At 40.2% G+C, this 17,976-nt stretch overlaps 1 protein-coding gene across 1 annotated transcript in view; it reads right to left on the bottom strand.

Annotated features, from left to right (window-relative positions):
- FNDC3B (fibronectin type III domain containing 3B) overlaps window positions 1-17,976 on the bottom strand; it is a 339,753-nt gene that overhangs the window by 10,206 nt on the left and 311,571 nt on the right. The window contains exons 24-25 of the mRNA XM_006861842.1: window positions 6,735-6,901; window positions 3,824-3,951 (exon numbers count right to left, since the gene is read on the bottom strand). Of these exons, the coding sequence (XP_006861904.1) occupies window positions 3,824-3,951; window positions 6,735-6,901 (295 nt within the window). The remainder of the gene's footprint in view (window positions 1-3,823; window positions 3,952-6,734; window positions 6,902-17,976) is intronic.

Raw genomic sequence — 17,976 nt, 5'->3', positions numbered from 1 at the left:
AATGAATGTAAAACTAATGTTCTCCCATGTAAACTATCACATAATTCACAATAAAACATTTAAGAAAAAAAAAGGAATCAATATATGAATTCTAAAAATAATACATTATGTATGTATTATAAAACTGACACAACATGTGGAAATGCAAACAGAAACCTGAGTACCAAGGTGCACTGCAGCACTTTGTACAATTCCTGAAAGGTAGAAGCATCCTAAATGTCCATTGATGGATGAATGGAAAAACAAAATTTGTCAGAAACACACAATAGACTATTACTCAGCCATAAAGATTAATGAAGTCTTGATAAATGATACAACATGTGAACTCTGGAAACATTATGTTGAGTGAAATAAATTAGTCACAAAAGGGCAAATACTGTATGTTGTTGTTGTTAAGTACCATGGAGTCGGTTCCGACTCATAGCGACCCTGTACAGGGTTTCCAAGGCTATAAATCTTTACGGGAGCAGAAAGCCCCATCTTTCTCCCATGGAACTGCTGATCTTGAGGTTAGCAGCCTGATTCATAACCTTATATGAAATTAGCTAATATATAGAAATCATAGCTTCTTAGTGGTTACCAGGGTTGGGGGACAGGGTGATTTTCTGCTTGATGGGCAATGAGTTTACACTACTGGTGGTAGAATAATTAGGAAAAGATAAGGCTATGGGTTGTACTACATGACGAATTCATGCCCCTAAATTGTGCATGTTGTTGTTAAGTATTGTCAGGCAGGTACCAACTCAGAGCAACCCTGCATAGGATTTCCAAGAAGCAGCTGGTGGATTTGAACTGCTGACCTTGAGGTTCGAAGTGCAGTGCTGAACCTACAGTGCCACATCAGGAGTCTAAGTTTTAAACTACTGAAACAGTGAGTGTTCTGTTGTATCCATTTGTATCAAAATAAAAATGATACAGAAAACAATATATTTACAAGGATATGTTATTAAGTTAAATGTGGAACTGTACAGATACCTCAAGGGTTTTCTTTTGAACGTAATAAAGCTGTTCACTAAAAATATTAGTTATCAGTAATACATTTTAAACTGCCAAAAGGAAAAAAAAATTTTTTTCTGTTTGCTGACCCTTGTCTCATGCCTCAATGTTTTTATTCAATATTCGGGGGATCATGGGGTGGTGGTGGTAAAATACTTGCTACCTGTAAAGGACTATGAACATGAATCACTTCATTTTACTTTCTTATTATGTATATATTGTCTTTATGCTATACTTTGTACAAACTTCAGTCATAAGCATATTTAAAATGCTTCATCTTTTCCAGAAATGTTTTACAATGAGTATCGTTTGAAAAGAAATTTAAAGCTTTCTGGAAAAACACTTGGGTTTAGAATACTTATTAAGTGGCAGAAAAGTCAAATCTACACATGCAAGCATTTTAATGTAGAGTAATATTTTAGATGAGGACTTAACACTTCCCCACATGAGATTGTTGTTAAGTGCCGTCAAGTCAGTTTCAACTCACAGTGATCCAGTATAGTGTTTCTAAGGGGTCACTGGTGGGTTTCAACTGCTGACCAGGAGGCCACATCAGGTAATTAAGTGAAATTAAGTTGATTGGCAAGAAAGCAAAGCCAAGTGAAGGCCAAGGTTTCAGGCAGGGTTCTGAACCAGTTTACATTGGTCTGACCTACTGCTGACACACTGCATCTCTACCCCAGCTATACTGAATTGGCAGCTTCATTTTAATGAGATTTCCAGGTGACTTTGATGTAAGTACACATAAAATGTAGACTCTGATTCAGTGTATCTGGGGTAGAAATACAAATTCTCAGAAGGGGGATGATGAAGCAGAATGAACTGGTTCAAAGCAAAAACATAAATCAGAAAAAGCTTTGGCCTTAAATGAGGAGGAGGACAGACTCCTTTTAAGGATGACTTTTATATCTAAGTTACAAATGGTACATATAAATACACTGTAAGATGAAGCTTATTTTTATTACCGTTGTTTAGAACCCTGCCAGTCTGAAACTCTCATACGTATGAGAAGCATTTACATAGTACATACAATGTGATAGTGTTGGGAATAAAACCATGAATATTAAAGCCCATGCTAGCGGCTCCTGTCTGACTAGTGCTGTAATTTAGGTAAGCACAGAGTACCATGAGAGCAGTAGGCTTGGCCGTGACAGACAGATAAAAATGATCACTCCTCATTTCTTTTGCTTTGCCTCTATGAATTCAATGCCCACTGCTTGTTATCTCTGAACTATAATTATATGAGCCATTATTCTACACACATAATATAAATAGGTTTCTTTCCCTATCTTGTGTCCAGAACAAGTGGATGAAGTACTCAAAACATCATGTCAAAGTTTATATTTACTAAATAAGGTGAAGGGGAAAAAAACAACAACCAACCCACAACCAGTACAAATTGTCCCTGACTCAATTGCAGCTTTTTATGTGCCACTTGCTATAATGATTTCTTGGTAAATGCAGGAAATACAAGGTCATTTGAAGAAAGCTAATCCCTATCTACTAGGCCTGCCCTGTAGTGTTGATTTCAACAGAAAGCACCTGTCTATAAGTGCTTACAACAAGAAAAATATTTGATTAAAAATTATTATACTAGTATTTATAAGAGAAGGCTTCAAAAAGTTCATGGGGAAAAAAATGAAAAGATAATAGACTTCCCACAAACTTTTCAAAGCCACTCATATGTACATAGGTCTAAATATATAACAATAACCAGATGATTCAAACAGCCAATCTGCTAATAAAATCTAAATTATCAAATGAATTTACTAGCATTTTGGCGATGCTCAACATGTATATTGAGCAAATAATGCTGCACTTGCAATATGTCAACATCAATCACTGTGCTTTGAGAATATTTTTCCCATGAAAAGGTGGAAATGTATGGTAAGAAGAATAAAAGGTTTTTTAAATGCAACGACGGATGTGTAATGAATGTATTAATAGGAAATGAATTATAATAAGTATCAAAGGATATGACGTAAAATTTCCTAACATCTCATCTTTTAATTATTTTAAAATTGCTATGGAACAGCACACACAACGGCGGGGATGGGGTGGGGGGGTTTAGGGGAAGGTGCAGGGAGGCGATGGCAGAGCACAGGGTAAGGGCAGACACATCATAGTTTAAGTGTTGGGGAGGGCAATACAAGAAGGGGGAGGAGGTGGAAGAACAAGGTAGATAGGGGAACACAGAGACAGGTTTGCGTGGGCTAAATGGGACAGAGGTAAACAGTGATGCATGCTCAACCTTGGAACAACAGGGTTCTGTGATACAGGGATCTAGGAATAGTTTGAAGAGGGGAAATACTACTAAGATGCTTGACTGTCTTATGAATATTGGTTTCCCTTGCCTGCTATTGTAAAACAGACACTTGAGAGGGATAGAAAGGAATGTCGGGAAACATGATTACAGAAAACATTGTACCTTCTATACAAAAGGCTGACAGGACTTTGTCTCAACCAGAACTGCGGAAGCCCAGTTCCCCTGTCATAAGACCACTGATAATTTTGAATTTGATGCTTGTAAACATCACTTCTAAAATAAAGTATAAACACAGAACATAAAACCTAACTTTTGACAAGACAGGCTTCTGCTTGAGAATGGAACATTTAATATAAATACCATCTCATACAAAAGAAGTGCAAACTAGGGCTTATATCCCCTTTTTAAAAAAAAAAAAAAAAAAGAGAAAACACATTAGGTAGTTTCTACCATAGGTTTCTAGGAAAACTATAGGCAACTGGTCACTGAGTGACTTATGGCAATAGGCAAAGGCCTGCAGCCAGCCTCACTCTGGGGAGCCACAGGCACACCGGCTCTTACCTGTTTGTATTCAGATTCTCTTCCAACCAGTACCTGCAGAACATAGCTGACAGGATCACCTTTCATTGGTGGTACCGTCTCCCAAAGAATTTCACAGGAATTTCCTTCTAACTGTGTCACTCGAGGCGCTGAAATATAAATTCACATACGCAAGCTCAAATTTTAAAGTATCATGCAAAGCATGAATATTTTAATATCATAAAGTGGGAACTCAGAATGAGAGAGAGTACACCTGTGTCTGTCCTGAGAAGAGGAGTTTATTTGCTGAGGTTCCCAGAGAGCTGGGAGTGCTAGTTAGACACAGAAAAGATACTCTGTGACAAGCAAGCCATTGATGAAAACGCCTTTGCTAACTATCTTACTAAATAAAAAATGGATCACAGTTCTGTAATTTGTCTATGGCTATTCAGCACCTGTGTCAGGTACACTGGGGAACGGCAAAAAAGTTTTCACACAATTTAAATTAGTTGACAGATGGGGACAGCAAGACATGAGACTACTACAAAAAAACAGCTTAATGTACATTAAAATGAGATGTTTAAACAAAATGCTAGGGAATTCAAGAAGAGGAGAGAACACTCTGAGTTGAGTCTAAAAACTGCTTTAGGAACAGACGACTTTTGAAATAAGTTCGAGAAAACGGGCAGCATTTATCATCTTTTTAAATGTCAAGCATCATATACTTGCATTTTTAGATTATTTGATTTCATAATTACATAAAGAAGTCCTGTTGTGGTACTGCAGGGTAAGCATTGGACTGCTAAGTGAATGGTGGGCGGTTCAAACCAACCAACCATTTCTTGGAAACCTCATACAGAGTTGCTATAAGTCGGAATGGACTTGACAGGACTTAGCAACAACAAAAACTCTCTCTATAAAATTACTTAGAGACAGTTGTTTCTACTTGTAGGATACTACATCTCTGTAGGATGCTAATGCCAGAAAAATACAAGTTTTTCATAAAAAGAAAAAAAAAATCTGTCTGTTGGAATCACTTCGTCAAAACTCCAAACAATTTATGGAAAAACTAAATAAGGAATCTTGTCAGACTAAACAGGACTCCAGCTAGGACAGTAATTTCCTGAATGTAAGACCTAGAGGAAGACAACCAGATACTGTGGAAGTGTATGAACACTGTCCTTCTGAAAGTACTCTTAGTGGTGTCTAATAATCATATGATGGATCTATACCAAAAACCACTCTGAGAGACGTCAGGGCTCCTCAATACCAGAAAGACCCTTGAAGTTTGCTGATTGGTAAATATGTTGACCCTTTCTTATTACCAACAAACAAAGCAACCATGGTGTATTCTGGACTCTTTCCTGATATACCCGAAACCTGAAGCTGCATCCCAAGGCCAGGGCACCCACTGCCATAGTGAGTCAGTAAGGCCAAGTTTGTGGAAACATTCCATTTTCATTTGATTCATTTTTCCACACACTTTTCTAAGCCCCCTCGTACGTACATCTGTACTAGTTTCTTAGTCACACAGAGAAGTGAGTTGCAAATACAAGCTATATTCCAATTACAGTTTTCTTGCATGTATTTATCATGTGATCTAAGCTGTCTTGTTACTCAATCTACGGTCCAGGGGCTAGCAACATCAGGATCACCTGGGAGCTGGTTAAAACTGAACCCGGAATGGAGGGTCAGGGAAGCACAGTGAGAAAGAATTTACCATAATTTTTCTACAGAAAATCGTTACAGACTCCAAGCCGACCTGACTCAGGTCCTGGAGGTCTTTCACCCTCCTTTAATAGACTCTGCTGTCCCAGTGGTAGTGGACTTAGCACCTTCATGTGGAAGCAATGAGTCCAGTAGCCTTGTTCCTGAAGTCAAACACATTTAGGACCTTTTCTACAGTGGAATGGACCCATTCCACTATCCACTCAAATATAGCAAACTTGCACTTTTACCGCAGTTCAGGTGGACGGCTTGTCTGCCTGTCAGCCACAGGGTTATTTTGAGCAGCAGCTGGATGGAACTACTGTTGCCACTTGCTTATCCCAAGACATGCAGAAGTCACCCCTACATAAACCATGAGATCTGGAGGGAAGTAGGGAAGGGTACAGCCTCAGGAATCTATGAGGGAACTGGTCCACAGGTCTAAAGCTGGGTGAGATGTGCCAAGTACACTTTGAGCCGCTGTTGAAGGCTCTGCCTTGTCAGTCTGCTGCATTGAAAGCCAGTGTCTGACTCCGTGGAAGCAGATGGGGGCATAAGGACTCAGCAGATCTGGTAAAAGTTAGGTCTTGGCAGAGTGGCTTTTGTTCACTTCCCAGAGAAAGAAGGGAGAAGATTTCAAGTCTCATGTCTTTTGCATGACCTGCTCCCATGAAGGATGCAGAACAGTAAAACTAGTCACTCACACACTGTAGCTTTTTAAAGGCTTTTGTCCATAGCTGCAGAGCCGTTGGCTAGGGAGAGGTGGTGAGTGAAGCTGACTAAGTCAATCCTCAATTTCCAGGCACTGGTATCATCCAAAGACAGATGGCAATCTCTGCTCCATGTAAAGCCTTTGGAAAAGATGATGCTCAAAGCTCAAATCTGCCTTAAACAGCTGTTAGTGCGAACCTCAGGAATTCACCCTCATTTCAAAACCAAAGCTCTGTCACTCAGGTCTGTTGTTTTTGTGCATCTATGCAAATCTCCCATGGGGACAAGTATAAATGAACATGACAATATTTGTAACAACTATTCATACACAACTGAGAAAAGAAGATTGGCAGGACCTCTTCATTAAGTCCTTTCATTTCCCCAGAAACCCCATTTTCCAACCTTCCTTTTAAAATGTTTTGATTCTCTCTTGCTGATATTATAGATAGTTGAAGAGTGTCTTAATTGAGTCTCATACATCTCAATAATTCCCTGACTGTCAAACCAAATGCGGGAGAACACACTGTTTACGCACCTTTGATGGCTGGGGGGACACTTTTGGTGGTGCTGAAGGTGTAGGTTTCTGAGAAGGGCCCTTCACCAGCATCACTTGCTGCCTGGATTCTAAAGGAGTAGCATGTGAACTCCGTCAGCCTCTGGACCTTGTAAGTGTGGCTGGGTCCTCTGTAGATTGAAATAAACCTAAACGAAGAAGCAGAATCCATGAGCCATGGGCACTATTGACAACGACAAGGAATGAATTATGATGCAAGCTTGTGGAGCAGATTAGGCCAACTTGGTAAACATTTCTCCTCCAGTGGAATTAATCCACCAGTTGCTAGGTTATGGTTAAGTTTCAGTGTCTATTTTCATGTTTACTTAAAACAACAACAAAAAACCCAAAACAAAAACACAGACAAACTTGAAGCACATACAAAGCTTGGAATGTGATTCCTTTCATTGTGACCTGGCTTAATATTTTTATTTACTAATAAAAAACAGACTTTTCAAATCTTTCATAAGGGTGCTATCATCTACATAACCTGATAGTACTAACGTACCTGTTGCTACTGTGTGTTAGGCAATGAAGTTACTGTTAATTAGGCACCTGACAAAATGTTCTCTACCTACATTTTCTAAAGAACTAAGGTTTGCCAAAAAATTTTAATTTTAACCTTTATCAATCTCTTAAAAAGGATTTTAAAGACTCTTTCCTAAACTTTTAAGAAATATTGTTATGAATATTTGAGGGAAAGATAACTACTCAGAAATCAACTATCCAGTTAATCAAAATAACCGGAAAACAGCATAGGTGGGCAGGACCACTTAGACTAGAGGCTTCTAGTGTTTGTTTCCATCTGACCCCAAACTATTTTACATGTCTCTGATTAATAATATTTCACTGTGGAATATGAAAGAAAGCATCAAAACAAAAAAATATGGTCCTGTATTTCAGGATTTTTCTCCTACAGTCTTGAAAATTAACATTTTCACAATGATACTAGATTACTTATTTGCCTTATGTTGTTGTTGTTACTAAGTGCTATTGGGTCACTTCTGATTTATAGCAACCCTGTAGAGGGTTTCTGAGGAGCAACTGGTGCATTCTTATACTTTACTATAAAATTTTAGAAGTAACGTAACCTTCCATAAGTTATCCAGGATCTGCAGTAAATTCAGGATTTGAAGCCTGCGAGAATCACTGATTTAGTCAAGACACCCACACTACTTCGTTCCTATATATGCCAACCAATTCTCCTAGTTTCCAGGGCTGTGTGTGGTACTATAGGATAAGCACTGTAACTGCAAGGTCAGCAGTTCAAACCCACCAGTCACTCTTGGAGACACTCTATAGGTCACTACGAGTTGGAACCAATTCAATGGCACATAACACCACCAATACCTTGTTCCTACAAAGACTAACCAATTCTCCCTGTTTCCAGGGCTATGTTACAACATCTGTGGACAATCCAGTGTCTTCAGCTAACCAGAAGTCAGATACTGATGTAACCATAATTCAAAATGTCTGATTCACTAACCAATTTGGCCTAAGGGATAAGCAGAATTTATGCATTCTGCTTAGTAAACATTTACTGAACATCTGCTATGTGCTAGGCATTGTGTATTCAAAGACGATAAAGCCTGGTAGGCCAGCTAATTTTGTGTGTGGGCAGGGCATTCTGAAGGAGAGTAAGTTTTATCAAGTGCTGGAGAATGTTCCACTGCAGATCTTCATGCATGTATGAGATCTGCTACAATTCTCTGCCCCTTCTCAGTTCTGCTGGCCCGCTTTTTTATCCTGCCCCGAACCACTGTTGTCTTTCTTTGATGCCAAAAAAGTTTTAAAACAAGTTTATTGCTTAGGATGAGGAGTAAAGTGAAACAGATTTTCTTCTATAAATCTTGAAACAACTTCACTTACAAAACCATCAGTCCACTACTTATTTAAAATATACATGTGTTCAGCACCAGTTTTTACACTCAGGTTCATCAGCCCAGTCATTTCACCTATTTAATGTTCCTTTTGCTTTTCTGCATAAGGAAACAGCTTTTACTAGAGGCTGGACATTTTAATGTCAGGGAAAACCAGGTTGAAACCCATAAATACCATGGCAACCTATTTAGTGCTTTTGACACATAACGACCTTAATGAAGACACCCTTGCTAATGTCAGAGGCAAACAGCTATTTATTAACTCAGCCTCACCTGGCTTACAATCTAAAGGGAGTAATTACCCTTAATTAGACCATAAAATTGAAGTCCTGGTTTAAGAAGTAGAAGTGTTAAGCTTCATTAGCAGCTTGTAATAAAGCTTAGTTTTTAAAGGAGCTTGGAGATGACAACTAGGACCAGTATCTGTCTCTCTCTCATGCCACCTTCTAAGGAAAGTATTTTCTTTTGCAAAAAAAGTTGCCCAGATTTAATGATATGTGTGGCAGAAACACACACAGTAGCAAAAAAAAAAAAAAAAAAAAACCGTACTGAAGCAGATTCAGTATCCTAACTTGGAGTATAATCTAAACTCAGCAAGTAGCACACATGTTGTTGGTTAGGAGCTGTTGAGTTGGTTTTGACTCATATGCACAACAGAATGAAACACTGCCGGGTTCCGCGAAACATTCACAATCATTGTTATGCTTGAGCCCATTGCTGCTGCCACAAAATCTGAGAGACAGTCTACATCACCTTTGGTTAACATGTTTGTTTTATTATCCTTTGCTGGGTAGAAAGTCAGGCACATGCCAAGAGCCAACCCGAGAGCAGGCCCTGGCACTGTTAGACTCCACTGTGGGATTTCTTCAGTGACGCTGCCTAGTACCCACTCTCACACTGTATCCTGTCAGCAAAGTGCAGTGGGGTGGGGATTAAATTTGGTGACATGTGTAAAAGCCCCAGTCCTTGATACAGAGTGTTGTTATTCAGTGCCATTGAGTCAGTTCCGACCCATAGTGACCCTGTATAGGGTTTCCAAGGAGCAACTGGTGAGCTTGAACCACTGACCGTGTAGTTCAAATGGCTTTGCAGTCTGGTAAATTAACCCACAGTGCCACACCAGGACTCCTGATATAATTGTTGTTGTTGTTGTGTGCCGTGGAGTTGGTTCCGACTCATAGCAACCCTGTACAGGGTTTCTGAGGCTGTAAGTCTTTACGGGAGCAGAAAGCCTCATCTTTCTTCTGCGGAACAGCTGGTAGTTTTGAACTGAGTAGGTCTCAAAAAATGTCTAAATCCTACATTACTTCTGATTGCTGCTGTTAAGTGCAGTTGAGTCGGTGCTGACTCATAGTGGCCCAGTGTAGGGTTTCTGAGGAGAGACTGGTGGGGCTTTGACCTGCTGACCTTGCAGTTAGCAATCCAGTGATTATCCTACAGTGCTACACGAGTACATTCCTTCTGGTTTGTTGTTACTAACTGCTGTCTAGTCAGTTCTGACTCATAGAGACCCTGTTTAGGGCTTCCAAGGAGCAGTTGGTGGGTTTGAACTGCCAACCTTGTGATTCGCAGTCCAGTGCTGATCCTACAGCGCCACACCAGGAGTCCTTCTGGTAAGCTGTAGAATAAAATGAATGTGCTGACAGTAACTTCTGCTTCTCTCTGTGCTTCCAATAACAAGAACACCAACCAAAACATAATAAAAAGCACATAATCCAGTGCCAAAAGAATGTCATTTTTCTCTCACCCAAATTCTATAACTATTTTTCACCATTTCAAGAAACAGAAGAAGAAATCATCTTTCTTTAGAACCCATGACATATGGCCAGTTGCATAGTGGTCTCTCTGGGAGGCTCCTGTGGGTTAATGCTAATACTCCCTGTGGTACAACTGCTCTGTGAGAGATTAAAAATATTTATCAAATATTTGTTTTACAAAAATCAACTGAATTTTTCTTTCTCCTAAATCTCTTTTTAAAAGACCATCTTAATTTTGAAATTCATTAGTAAATAAGCCAGAGGCCTTCTGTGATTGAATTAAACATCAAAACACTCCAAGACACAGTGACTACATGATGGAGATCCCACACTTTAACCGGATGCAACCACAGATTCTGAGTTTACAGCAGGCGTGTGTGAAGAGCCAGGATATCACCCACTCAGCTTTGCCAACTCCCGTGCCCCTTTGTATTTAGAGCACCCAGAGCCACTTCAGCACCCCACATTTATGTACCAGAGACCCAAAAACAAGGAATCACAGCCACGCAGAAGGGGTCCTGTTGCCTTGAGTGCCATGATCCACACAACTTCAACGTGTACTGTCCCAAGCCCTGGGGAAGGGGGAAGACTGTTCTCTTCAGAGAAGAGAAAGAAAGCAGTAGTGAGCAGGAATGACCAGGAGAAGGTGAACACACAACAAACCACTGCAAGAATGCCAAGACCCCAATACATAGGCTTCAGAGGGTGAGCATGGTCCAGAAAACAAGGGACGCACTATGTGGGGTGCTACTCCAGTTCCATGCGGATTTATGCTGTCTGGTGATGAGGAACCACATTTCACTCTCTGTACTTCCACACTGCTGTGGGGAGGTAGTGGAGCTCAGAGACTCAAAGTCTAGTCTCAGCTCCGCCCCTGACTGCCAAGTCACTCACTTCTGCAAAGTGTCAGCTCCTCCCATATGCTGAAAGAGTCAAATGAAACAACATGGGTAAAATACTCAGCAATGGGTCCAATGCACAGTAAGAGTGCAAGAGATGGCAATTTTTAGTGCTCATTGTGGCTCTCAGCTCCTGCCACCCAGGTGTTATTACCAGTTATGATCCAGCAGGAATAGGTCAACCTGGATTTGTGATGTCCTGCTGCCTGTACCCGACATTTAACTCTCCCCCATCAGTTACCAAACTAATTTGGTGGTAAAGCAGTAGTAGTGAAATTTCTGTTAATTTTCAGTGCATGAATCCTCCTACACTGACAAGAACAAGAATGAAAAAATAATCAGGGGGCGGAGCCTGGAATGTACTATGTTGCTCAATTAAGTCACCGAGCAATTTTTTTAAGATCACTTTATGCAGAGGTCCACAGAGTCACAGGATTCCCAGTAGGATCATTAGCTCCTTAAAGACAGTGCAGGAGCTCTGGTCCCACACCGGCCATGTCTGTAAGGGGTCTTCTGTAGCACCCACAACCACTGCTGCCTGAGTCCATGTACCTTCCCAAGGAGGCTAGAAACTACAATTTAGATCTTGTAATGATGACACAGTGGTGCTGTAGGAAAGCAAGTGGGGGGTGGGAGGGAGGAGAGGGATAAACACTGAAGCAGTTTCATAAGGTTGTCAGTTCAAACCCACCAAATGCTCTGCAGGAGAAAGATGAGGCTTTCTTACCATGAGCACTGTGAACTTAGGATGTTCTCACTACTTGAAGCTTTCCCTCATCTACAAACAATCACATTGGTCACAAGACCCAGGACTGATGGGAGCACAGGTTCGTGGACAGGTGTGGGGGCATCTATGGGGCTTCACTGCTGTACTGACACTGCTTCTGGGTGCTGTGTGGGAAATGTGGGTACAGCATGGTGGGTGATACCATAAGCTCTACATTCAGCAGACTGGGTTTGAGTTCAGGCTCTACAGCCAGGTAGCATTGGCTCTTTAGTCAGGAAAGCTGTTTCTTCTTCATTAAAACAGGTATGATAATAGTACCTGCCTTACAGGGTTGTGAAAAAATTAAATGAGATAAAGGAGCATTCATTATACAATTTCTATACTTGTAAGTAAGGAGCTCTGGTAGTGTAGTGGTTATGAGACGGGCTGCTAACCTCAAGGTCAGCAGTTCAGAACTACCAGCCATTTCCGTGGGAGAAAGATGAGGCCTTCTGCTCCCGTAGAGATTTACAGCCTCAGGAACCTCATGCAGGGTCACTATCAGTCAGAATCGACACCACGGCACACCACCACTACCATGCTTGCAAGTGGATCCTGGTGGACTGCTAACCAAAAGGTGGGCTGTGCAAACTCACCAGCCACTCCTTGGACACCTTACACAGGGTTGCTGTGAGTCAGAATTGACTTTATGGTACTTAATAACAACAAAAACACACTTTTAAGTGTTCCAGAAATATCAGCTGATACTGTAATCAATAACAAATGATGAACTATTCCTCCTTTTCAACACAGGAAAAGCCTATAGCAATCTTAAAACATTATTTGTAGGAGACCAAACAATTCTTCTAAAACAAAGATCAAAGGGCAAGGGGATAGGGAAACTAGATTACTAGAAATGGAACATCTAAGATGAAATTAATGAGAATACTGACATAGTATGAAAATACAATTAATGTCACTAAACCAGGGATGGGGAACCTTTTTTACTGCCAAGGGCCATTTACATATTTATGATATCATTTGAGGGCCATACAATATTATCAACTTAAACATTAGCCTGCTTTATTTAATTAAAGGCCAAACCTTTAATTAACTCACCTCTAATGTGAAGGCTGGAACAGAGGTTGCCTTAGCAAAGGCAGACCAAATGATTTCAGGGGCCTTAGACGACCTGTGTACTGGTCATTCCCCACCCCTAGACTAAACGATTTCCCAGTTATTGTTAAATGGGAACTTGATTTACTAAGTAAACTTTCACTGAAAACATAACAAAATATACACACATATACACCTACATGAGGGGCTTCAAAAAGTTCATGGAAAATAGAATTAAAGATCATTTTTCTACAAACTTTCTGAAGCCCTCTTATATATGTGTGTGTGCGTATCAATGTCTAAAGTACATTTTAAATGAAATAGAAAACAGGAATTTCTTTTATTCCTTTAATCTATGTGGAGAGTTTTCACCGATCAATAGCTATTGTGACACTTTCTTAGAAAAAGAGCCTAAAAATTCAACCTATGAACCAAAAGTGTTACAGCTTGATCAATCACAAAAGATCAAAACACCATGCTAAAAGATTCATACACAGCTGGAGATACAGGGGTAGGAATGTAACCTCTTCTTTCATTGGTCTTTTATAAATAGCTCTTTACACTTTCATGCTAAGTCTGCAAACAAAGACTCTGCCACTAACATCAAATTCAGCTTGGGAAATGAATGTTTGAGGCTTCAGGTATCCTCACATGATGCCATCTGCCTCCATCTGCTTGTCCATAGAAATGACAGGACTCTGTTCTTGGAGGAGTGAGAGGGTACATACTATAAGATTCCTATTTGAACATCCTCCACTCCTAGGACCATATCAGTGAGGTAGGGAATTACACACATGATCCCAATAAAATTAAGGGGGTGGGAGGACTAAAAAGTAGTGACTGACCTGTCAATTGTTAATGAATAAATCCATACAGAACTTACTAACAGCTGTTGATTTACGATGTTGTAAAACGTGTTTTGAAAGATGTCATTTTGCAGGCCTTTTAGTAGACCACAGGTCATTTTAGGTCAGCAGGTTAGATCATGTTAAGGAGTTAATATTAATGGCCTGCCTGTAAAGAGAACACTTGGTGGTGTTGGAGGATAAGCACTGGACTGCTAACCACAGGTCGGCAGTTAAAGCCTCCAAAATCCTATACTTACAGGGTGGCTACGTGTCGGAATCAACTCGGCGGCACTTAACATCAGCAACAGCCTGTAAAGGAGCTCTAATGGCACGGTGCACAGCTGTTCACCTAAAGGTTGGTGAACCCACTGGACACTCTAAAGGAGGAAGATGAGGCAGTCAGCTTCCATAAAGACTGTTGTTGTTGTTAAGTGTTGTTGAGTTGGTTCCAACCCACAGTGACCCTGTACAGGGTTTCCAAGGCTATAAATCTTTACGCTAACAGAAAGCCTCATCTCTCTCCCGCAGTGCAGCTGTTAGTTTCAAACTGCTGACCTTAAGGTTCGCAGCCCGATTCGTAACCACTACACTACCAGAGCCTTGGAAAGCACATGGGGGCAGTTCTACTCTGGTCTACAGGGTCAATGTGAGTTAGAATTGACTCGATGGTAATGGGCTTTTGGTTTGTCAGTCAAAGTGGTATCATGTTAGGACAGAGCCAGAACAAACTCATCTAGATGGTAAACATCTTAAAGGTCCACCCAATCTCCTGCCCTGTGTATGTTACCCCCATTCTTCCTTTCCCTTAATATCCCCCCTCAAAGTTCAGACACCATTTATTAAGGGTGGCCACTGCTGGATCCATCTGCTTTCAGCAGAAGTCCATAGCCAAGGTTCCCAGGAGAAGACGGATGTCGATGCACAGCTTTTCTTCCCAGTTCAAGAAGGCCCTGGGGAATGTCAAGGATGGGATGCCGCTCTGGCATGCCCTGAGCAATATAGGCAGGAGTTTCCTTCATAGTGCATATGTACTAAAAACGTTCATGTCTTCCCTAGTGCCCATATATTCTAATTACTTGTGAAAAATTGTTGCTAGATAGTAACACAACACCGGTTAATTCAACACCCATCACTCTGATTAGTTCCTCTGAAACAGCTGTATCAGTTTATACAGAGTATCTTCTGTCTCCTTCTTCAACCGTGAACAGGTTATCATACTGTAAGTATTACAAAGCCCCTCCATCTGGACTGGCTGAAGTGCAAAGTGGCATGGGTACTCGGGCTGAGTTAATGGAAAGCAAGTGGTAACTGTCCACTCTATTATGGTCCTCTTCCCAACCTCAATTTTCCTGGAGTCTTGCTTTAAAATGCATTGGTTGTCTGACTAAACCTCAACAACAGATGAACCAAACTGCATTCCTGGAACTTAAGTTCATCCTCTTCGGTGCTATACACAATTATCAGGGAACATGGACCCATCAGGGCCAGGGTGGGAATTAGCATCAACTCATATTCTGTTAGGGCAGCATAACATTTCAGTTCAATAACACAAATTCATCTTCAAAACTGTCGGTACAGCGTTGCAATCTTAAAACGCAAGAACTGAATTTGTTTTTCTGATCCCTGTATTAGGTTAATGCAGCATTATGAAAATGCTTACTTTGGGTATATCTTTTTCTTTCATACACAGGAACCAAAGACATCTAGATTTTCTGGTGCGAGATTTGTTAAGAATAACAGACTTAATCTCCTTAGGGCCAAATGAATCTAATTTTTGTTTTTCTGTTGAAATTAAATAAAATCTCATGTACTACCTATTTATCGTCTCATGTTAATCTCTATTCTTAACAAAACAAGTTCTTTACAGATTGGCTACCTAACTCAAAAGATGTAGCACATAGTAGAAATACAAGAAAAAAGATTGCTGATTGAATGAGATCATAATCTAATTACTAGGGATAAACAAATACCTATGAATATACTGTTTTGAGACAGCTACATAAATATGTATCCAGTTATCTATGAACTGGAACATTTGAGAGTCAAAAGAATGAATACATGGGAAGCAAATGTCAAAGAGGGGAAAACGCAGCAATTTTTAATATAGTAAATTTAGGTGATCTGAGTGAATTCTAGATTGACTAGACTAATTTATAAGGTCAGGAAGCTGTCCTTTGGGATCTTTTCTATTTATATGAAACAGGCCCAAAATTCAGACAAATGAGTCAGAATGGAGAATGGCATTTACCTAGAGAGAGGCCCAAGACACTTTCCCTTATCTCTAGCCTCCATCCTAAGACTCAGCTAATTGGGCTACAAGAATGGAGTCCTTTAAAGACTCACCCAATATGAAATCATTAAGCCTTTCACATCATAATTTGGCTGCTTCAATGAACATAAGTAGAAACCAATTCAACTTATCAAAAACACCCTATTGTATTTGGAGCTTTGCTTTGGCCAGAGCACTGGATTTAAAAGTACGGATGTTTAAAGCACTGCACGCACTGAATTTTACCCCATCTAGAGGTGAGTTCTCACTTCACTACTCAGGGCAAGGAAACCCTTGTGGTTTCAGTCAAACTAAAGAATTCTCTTATTTTCCACTTCACTGTCACTACTTTGGTACTTGAAGTAGTATAGGGTGGGAGAAGAGGGAGACAAGAGCAGATGTGGCAATGGTAACTTCCCCTAAGCTTTCTGGGTACCATTCTAGGTAGAGGTCTCGTGAACATCTAGGAATTCCTCTCTCCCCCTGCACAGTCTTTTGCTTTTTTTATGGGAGTCAAGACAACTTGGCAAAGGAATAAGGTCACCTCCAGGATGTTTCAGAGACTCCCAGAACTTCCTGTTTTGGCCCTCAAGGGGATTAGAATTTGCCAAATAAGATAATTTATTTTGGTAGTTATGTGTTGAGACGTACAACCTATTTTAATGTCTTTTAACATTAACTACAGGTCAAACTCCACTTTTCATGAGATGTGCTACTGAATCTCTAATTTAGATATTAAAAGGCCACTCTTTCTATTTCTTACCTGTCAAAAGCAGAAGCTAAAGTATGACGAAAAAGAGGTAACATAACACTATCCTTTACAAGGGGCATCTTTTTAGTGAAGCATCCAGCTCACAAATGATCTACAGAGCTTCACTGCATTAAAGTGAAAACAGAGGGAAAACAGGAAGCACCTCGGAAATCATCTTCAAGTTCAATTCCTTTATTTTATAGCTGAAGAAAAAGTGAGAGCAGCCAAAATCTACTCAACTCTTTAATCTGACAATTAGCAAATTCCTGGATTCATTCCTCTTCATTGTGCATTTGTTGTGAAATCGGTTTCAAGAACTTCTTGCATGTCTAGCAAGAAAAGCCGTACCACCCAGTCACCAGAAGCTCTCCTTTCAAATGCCAACAGTGGCCCCTTAGTGAAGTGTTCATGACAAAAGAAGTATTCTCAAAGCTGACAGCTAATTAAATAAACTAAAACCTTGATTAAACTTCTCTTTAGTTCTCACCTTGGTCACAAGTAGAATATATCATTTTCTGTCACATCCACAGTAACAACTTATTGGTGGTGGTGGTTGTGTACCATGGAGTCGGTTCTGACTCATAGTGACCCTGCATAGGGTTTCCAAGGCTGTAAATCTTTAAGAGAGGCAGAACACTTCATCTTTCTCATGTGAAACTGCTGGTAGTTTCAAACTGTTGACCTTGATATTAGCAGCCTGACTTATAACCACTATTAGTGACAGATAAAATGAATGCATATGCTAAAGAATAGGTGCATTTTCCTAAGAGCTGCAACTAGAAACCAGTACAATACAAATTGAATAGAAAAGACAACTGCCACTTTGAATGAAGACACTCTTCCTTTTGGTTGAAGAGGCTATGACCAAATCTTTAAAGAAGTGTATCGGGGATCACGCTTGGTAAAGTGGAGGGCCAGAGAAAAAAGGGAAGACTATCAATGAGTTTTCCAAGAAGCAGCAACACTGGGCTCAAACACAACAATAATTGTGAGGATGG

This window comes from Chrysochloris asiatica, unplaced genomic scaffold (genome assembly GCF_000296735.1).
Source record: "Chrysochloris asiatica unplaced genomic scaffold, ChrAsi1.0 scaffold00043, whole genome shotgun sequence".
Lineage (NCBI taxonomy): Eukaryota > Metazoa > Chordata > Mammalia > Afrosoricida > Chrysochloridae > Chrysochloris > Chrysochloris asiatica.
Note: the sequence above shows the minus strand (reverse complement) of the source record. Positions and strands in the feature narration are given on the sequence as shown.